This window comes from Aythya fuligula, chromosome 1 (genome assembly GCF_009819795.1).
Source record: "Aythya fuligula isolate bAytFul2 chromosome 1, bAytFul2.pri, whole genome shotgun sequence".
Classification (NCBI taxonomy): domain Eukaryota; kingdom Metazoa; phylum Chordata; class Aves; order Anseriformes; family Anatidae; genus Aythya; species Aythya fuligula.
In genome coordinates this window covers 152,541,437-152,548,973 of record NC_045559.1, presented here as the reverse complement: position 1 = coordinate 152,548,973, position 7,537 = coordinate 152,541,437, and the positions used below count along the sequence as shown (strand labels likewise).

Genomic DNA, 7,537 nt, shown 5'->3' with positions numbered 1-7,537 from the left:
CATGAATGATCACCACCTAGTGGCAACCTAAAAACATGTCAAAACAGAAAATGTGTCAAAAGGTGTGTTTCACTGTTTGTATCTGATGGTCATGTCTTTACCAAATCAAGTGTTTTAAATATCCACAAGGCATGCAAAAACATTACAATGTCAGTTTTTGACCTACTTACATGTGGTACCCACACACCACTGCCTGTGGGGAATGGTGCTAACCCACAGTGGGTATCAGGCTTTGCCAAGGAGTGTGGTGGCTGCTGCTGGCCAGTCACATGCCCCAGGCTCTCCCATGCTATAGCAGGGTGGTGGGACAACCTTCAGTGCCAGGGACGTCCCCTGGCATGACTTCTTTTGCTAGCACTGATGCTACCAGTAACGTATGCCTAATTGCAGAGCTTAGAGGCCAAAAGGGACATCCAGAGGTCGGGTGGTCTTGTGTTCCTCTTGCTAAATGCCTCAATAGCCTGAACTTTCAGACACCTGGCAGCATAGACTCCTTTTGTCCTTTCCAGTTCTTCATCAACTTGCCCCAGGAGAAAGCCCTTCCTGATATTCCCCCCTTGGGGTGTTTTCAGACCATTTGTTTTTCCATCCAGTTCCTTTCCTCTTTGGTCATTCCTCTGGGTGCCCTTACCATGCTCTGCTCGGCTGGTCTTCCCTGAAGGGCAGCCTCCAAGGCCAGACACAGTGCTCCAGCTGAGAGGTTAACAATGCAGTGCTCCAGCTGAGAGGTTAACAACGCTGAGGAGGGCATAAGGGCTGCTTCACACATCTTGCACGTTATATTCTTATTTATGCATCCCAGCATGGCATCTGCCTCTTCTGGAACAGAAAAACAGCAACACTGTCAGCCCACTGAAACTGTCAGCTCCTGAGATTCTCTGCAACAGTTGGACTTTCTCTACCGAACCATTACCTAAATAGTTTTTACTCCTTTAGTGTTTGTACAATTCATTATTTCTACTTAAATGCAGTACATTGCACCTGTCACTGCCTCGTAGCATCCTGTGCTTTTCCAGACCATAGTTGCAATTTGTCAACATAATTCTGTCCTCTCAGCTTCATGTCTTCTGCAAATATGATAAACAGACCTTATTTCATCATCCAACTCACTAATGAAAACACTAAATAGCCCTAAACCTAGGACAGACTGGTCAAATCCCCACTGAGTGGCTCCCTCTACTTTGATAGTAAACCACTCCGAGCACAGCTCTGTAACCAACAAAAGTAGTTACTAATATCCTCTAGACTGTTTTCCTTAGTTTACACAGAGGAGTATCACCTCAGACAATGTCAAAACTCTTTCTGGAGTCAAGATTTATGATACATGTTTCTTTTCCTAATGTGTTGTAGTAGGAAATCAGATTAATATGGTTTTGTACATACCTGGTAGACTCATACTGGCTGGTAGTCAAATGTACTCATCTTCTGTAGGCTTATCATCTGATTGTTTGTTCTAGTATCTTTCTGAGGTGGATATTAACATGACCGAGCTTTTTTTTTTTTTAATTCCTTGTTCCTCCATTTTCTCCATATATGTGTCTCCTTGTATATCTTTTCTTATATTCACCATGTTTCCTCCTTTGGTACTTCTCTCTTATCTTTCCCTGGGCCAACTGAGATTTTATGATTCAGTTCTTTAGTGACCTGTGCTGAAGTTCATAAAGTTCATCTAATTTGAAAACATATGATTATCTAGCTGGTTTCTAACTACATAATTCAGTGGTTTCAGCAACCGTGACAATTTGCTGCATCTCACTCCAGATCTAATAAACAAAGCAAACACTACATCAGCGGTGACACTGACATCAATGGAAGTTGTTCTCTTGCCCAAACTAAGCTCCCTGTATTTCTGTAACCAGCCACAGAGCCTGAAGCAAGAGAATCCTGCATTTCCCAATAACTTTAGAAACAGTCCTATGGGGTAACTTAAAATTCTACCTTTGAGGAGGCTTAAGATTTTTCTTTTCACTCCCTTTTCTCTGGTTGCTAAGAGAGGTAAGTATCAACCTGCTCCTGAGACAGCTTTTTCTGGCAAGCACCCTATTGGAGATGGAGTGAAAAAAACAGCTGCAATTCTCACTGCCTTATCAGCACACCTGCCTATGCAGGGTGTTGTGGCACCGAAGCAATCCCAAGTTTGCTGGAATTCTCACCAAGGGACCCTTTCATAACCTTAAGTTTATTTCCGACTTGTTCGTGTAATTGTTGCTGCCGGGTCGCTGGATGTATTTTCTCCACTTGCACCTTGAAAGAGAGAGGATGGCCTGCTGGAAGGCACCTCCGATCACGACGTAAAGGAGAAGGTTACCACAAGTGTTGAGAGCAGCCAGTGGCCGGGAGATGATATAGGCGGCATGGATTTGCTTCTCCACGTGGCACTTGGCCATACAAAGCCGCAGTTCAAGCCGAGCTATCCGAAAAACATGGAAGGGGAGGAAGCACACATAGAAGACCACCAAGAGGACAACGGCGAGCCGGCGAGCCTTCTGTTTGTAGCCAGCCCGTGCCTGGAGCCCGGTGGCCAAGGTGCAAATAATGAACGCATAGCACAGAGTCACCGTCAGCAGGGGCAAGAAGAAGGCTAGGCTGGTCAGCAGCCAGTTATACCACCGGATTGTGCCCAGGTTTTCAGAGCTGGTAAGGTCAAGGCATAAGGACCTGTTTTCCTCCTCTTTTGAGGAGATCAAGAAGTTGACGGGGATGACAGCTGCCAGTGAGATCATCCAAATGGCTGCACAGGCCACCGCTGTCCAACGCTTCCTTTGGACATGGAAGAACTTCATCGGGTGGACAATCACCATGTAGCGGAAGATGCTGAAGCACGTGAGGAAGAGGATGCTACTGTACAGGTTGAAGTGGAAGCCGAAGCGGATGAACTTGCACATGAATTCACCAAAGATCCAGTGCTCCCCGCTGGCGTAGTAGTGTATGAGGAAGGGGAGGCTGGTTAGGTACAGCAGGTCTGTGAGTGCCAGGTTCATCATGATGATGGTGCTGCTCTTCCAAGGCCTCATCTTGAAGCTGTAAACACAGATGGCAATGACATTTCCTGGAAAGCCCACCAGGAAGACGATGCTGTACATAATGGGGAGGTACAAAGTCTTCAGACTAGCTTCCACGTCAGTGCAGTTGGGAAAATCACCTGTAGTGGGCTGCCAGGAGGTGGGGCTGGCTAAGTTTTCACCAGTTGTGTTCATGTTTTTTCCTTAATGCTTAAAGAAGAGAGAAATGGTTAGTGTTCACTGATGGATAAGACCCTGTATAAGCCCATTAAAACCAACAAATGGCCAGGTCTTTCCTTTCAAGTTGCCATCACTGCCGCTCTTTAAGTGCCTTTATTGAATATGAAATGGTCTTGCTTCTTTGGTGAGAAATAATCCTGATATATAGACCTTTTGTTCATAGCTATTTAGAGATAGATACAATTTTTATTTTAAAATATGTATTCTCAAGGGAGGCTCTGCACAAGCACAATATAGCAAAAATGTGAAGGACTCCCAGCAGCACAGTAAGTGGTGTGTGTTCCCCAGTACACTGGGTTCACTTTCTGTTCTCATCTGGGGTCAAGTGCAGCAGAAGGAAAGACTGCTTGTGGTGTGCCATTGACCAGAAGCATAGAGAGGAATGTCCAGAATGTTACTGCTCCATAAAAGCTATTCACATCCTTGCTAATTAACTGGAAAGCAGAGCAAATATTGAAATGTTTGCATATTCTTTTTGACTCTGTAGTTACGTAATGTTTTTCTTTCCACTTCTTGAAAATAACTGATACAGAAATATTTAATTTTTTTAATTCATTAACAAGATTAATATCTCAAAGAAATTACAATATTTTCAGGCTTTCCATTAACTGCTATGTCTATTCCTAAATATATATATATATATATATATAAATGGTGTGTTTCTTAGACAGTAGTCTCAGTATTTTTCTGAAACATCAGAATAAACATATCCAACCTTGCAAAGCAGCCATTCTCAAGATACATTCTGGGACTTGAGCAGGATTCAAGGGATTTAAAGATAGTCCACTACATAGTATCTCTCCAGTAGAAAATACAGGGCTACTGAAGCACCTAGGAAATAACTGCTAATATTGTGCCCAGTAAATGTACTTGTGTGAACGCCTGTTTTCTTTTAAAGATGTTTAGATGGGAGAAAATTGAATAAATCTCTACTGTAATTATTTCCTGAGGTAGGCAACCTCTTACAGGATGGTGCCCATCCTAAAATTACTCTGGCCTTTGATTATTAAAAGGGATCCTACTTAATCATCACTTCCATTACTTGTTCCACTCTGAATTTTCTGTATGTGACTTCTACCCTCATTCATTTGTGAGATCTCACAGAGACAGATTGCAGGATTTTAATTCAAACTTGTGTGGAACATTTGGTTCAAATGCATTTAAAATTCTTTAAAAACTGAAGCTGGAGCTTGAGCAGATGCATGCCAAACATTGGCATTTATTTATAAAGAACAAAGCAGCTTCAAACCTCCTCTCGTGGTGGGGGATAGTGCAGGGGAAGGTTTGGGTAAATTCATGGCTCAAATTCAGGTTTGAAGCAATTTCCACACTAGTGCTTTCCAGGCTGGCATCCCAGTCCCATCCAGCCATGTGAGAAGAACAAATGAGCAAAGCCAGTGCTGTCTGTGAGCCCCTGTCACACCCTGAGTAGAGAGATGTACTCTGTGTAGGGGAAGGAGAGGGTGATGTACAAAAGAAAGCCAGTTAGAAGAAATGCAGTGACACCATTGTCCCCAAACCAGCCTGAAGCTGGTATGGCTAATATTTAACCAGATTAGCAGTAAAGGCCCCATCCTGCAGCAGCAGGCTGTGGCGTGCTGTCTCCCCAGGAAGCATGAGCCCTGTACACCCTGCGGTGTTTACAGTGCACAGCTATTAACCGAGCTGAAGGGCATGGCTGGGTGCTGCTCCCTGCAACATTATGCTTTCTTTGTGGATTTGTAGGATTAACATTTTGTCAGCAGCTTTTTTTTTCCTGCCTAGCAGTGTGCTGCTGCTGCAAACACATAGGAACCATAGGACAAATACCTACAACCACCAAAGGGCACAATCACAGCACTCAGCCACTGCAGTCCCTAATGACCACTTCCCCAGCAGTTTTCAGAGCCATCCCTTATGCTATGGGTGAGGTATCTGACAGGGAAAGGTTTGGGTCACAGGCCAAGCCACCCCCAGGCTGGTTAAGGACACCCAGGGTGGGGACAAGTATTACAAGAAAAGCACTGCAGGAGATCATTTTCGAACCATGCTGAGATTACACCCAACACAACAGGTTGCCAGTGACCGGTGAGAGGAGACAGCGAGTCTTTGCTGTTGGCCTTATTATTTCGCTGTCTGAATTACAAATAGAATTTAGACAAAACTTAAATCTAATTAAGCAGCAGTTTGTGCTGTGGCAGATTTTATCACACTAAGTAATTGGCCGTAATGGGACTTCTGCAGCCTAAGCTGAGGGCAAATGATATATGCTGTAGACACATAATGAACTTTAAATAAATTATCCAAGAGCAGAACTCAAAATAAAAGGGAACTAGATTATTGAAATAGAAACTCTCTCTCAGTCTTAACAGTGGAGCCACTGCTCCGTTACATAGTACTCTTTACTGTAACCAATTGATTGGAGTCACTTTAAAAAATGTTGTGATTGCATGTCTTTAATTGCAGTCACGTATAAGGGAAACTTGTCTGCTCCTGCATTGTGATAATTTAATTAGAGCCTGCTGGAAATAAAAGCCAAATGGCTGCAGCCATGGCAAAGTAACCTAATGCCTGTAATTGGACTATATTTCACACAGATGTGTTGCTGAATAAATTAAATGGGATTTGGCTCACACTGTTTGACTCTTCCACTGGCTGGGATCTGAAAGTCACAAATTACATATTTAAGGATGAAGATGTGAGTCCTCCTTCCCTTGGTCTGTATAACTCAGTGAGGTACCTCCATATGGAAAGAGTATGTGGATTTCACTTGAGCTTTGGATGCATTCCAGATAAGTTTAATTTGTTCCATGCTTTCATCACCCTCTAACCCTTTGCTTGTCTCCCTCTGCTCTGCCCTCTGTCCAAGTTCATGCTTTTAAATCAAAATACGTGTTTTACCTGTAAATCCTCGGCACGATCTCTTCTTTTCTTCATAACTGGGTCCTTAAATATCCTACTCCAGCTGGCAGAGTATGCTTGTAAATGCATCGGTCTGGTGCAGTGGGGCTGTCTGCAGGGCTGCAGCAAATCCCCCTGGCTAAGGGGTGGGTTGTGGAAAGGCTCTGCCTCTGTTTCCAGGTCTCTGCCAGGTGAAGGCAGCATGGGCAGCTCTGACCCCTCACACCTGTGTGCAAGCTGGCTGTCATGTCCCCATGTCTGCTGTCCTCTGCTGCCTGCACAGGATGCAGGGACCTGCCCTGAGCCTATGAGCACATCAGTCGGGACTGCCTGTAACCTGTCTGGTGTGGCTGGAGCGGTTTGTTTTGGGTGCTTCCAGACCTCTTGGAGGGAGGCAGTCTGGGTGGAGAAAAGGAACAGTGCTGCAGAGCCCACATAAAGGAGTATCTACTCCCCTGGTCCCAGAATAGGTGGGATGTATGGGGAGAGAAGGAGGGAGAGCAGGAGTTGGAGCTGGCAGGAGACGCCCAGAAGACATCTTGGTGGATGCTGAAAGCAGGACCAAGCCCTGGCCTTCCAAAAAGAGTGAAGCTGCTCTTGATCCCCAAACTGCAAACTCAGTGGGATCAGCTGCCTCTCCTGCAGGGAGGGACCTGAGAGATGAGCAGGGATTGTGCAAGCTGGGCACAAGCAGGATCTTGCGGCTGGGAGAGGTGTCCAAGACCACATGTAGTTGCTCCAGGTATGCTTGTGGGGGCAACCCAGCTGGGGGAGGGCTGTGCTGGGGAAAAGGATTGCAGGACCAGCAGACAACTGTCCTGCCAGAACCATGCCACAGGGGTAATAGACATTTCTGCTGGCAGGACTTGTCCAGAGGGTCATCAGAGGAATGAAGAAGCCTAGGAAGGAAGTCAAAGTCTCATTGTTTGCAAAATTTACCCAGCCTGCTGTGAGGTCTGGAGCATGTTAAAGGTCCCAACTATCCAGGCAATAAAGCAGAAGAAAGATGTGTACTTCCCTTAACATAGTGGCCGACCCTCAAGAAGGGGTTATCAGAAATCTCTTCTCCCTCTTGAGAGGCAGGAAGGGCACAACTTCTAGGGCACCCTAGGACAAGTGTTTTACTTCTCTTGTACGTTGAACTGAAAGGAGCATGGGCTTCCCCAGAAGTGCCAGGGTAATTACAGTGTAGGAGGAGATAAAGATTTTATGGGATGACTTATCTTTCTGGTGTGGTGCTACCTGAGACTATGACATTTCCTGCAGAGTCAGTACTTACACATTTTGCGTGATCTCTTTCCCCTTACTTTAAGATTGTTTTTGTTTCTTGGAATAACTGCGCTCCATCAAATGTCATCTTGTTTAAAGCAGTGATCATTGCTCTAGTTTCATATTTCTCTCTTTCTTTTTCCTTT

General features: G+C 44.9%; 1 protein-coding gene across 1 annotated transcript; it reads right to left on the bottom strand.

Moving 5' to 3' along the window:
* Positions 1-2,165: 2,165 nt before the first annotated feature.
* Positions 2,166-3,197, bottom strand: LOC116502380 (2-oxoglutarate receptor 1-like). Its single transcript, XM_032208272.1, has one exon. The coding sequence runs from the start codon at positions 3,195-3,197 to the stop codon at positions 2,166-2,168; it is 1,032 nt and encodes a 343-aa protein (XP_032064163.1).
* Between the last annotated feature and the right edge of the window lie 4,340 nt (positions 3,198-7,537).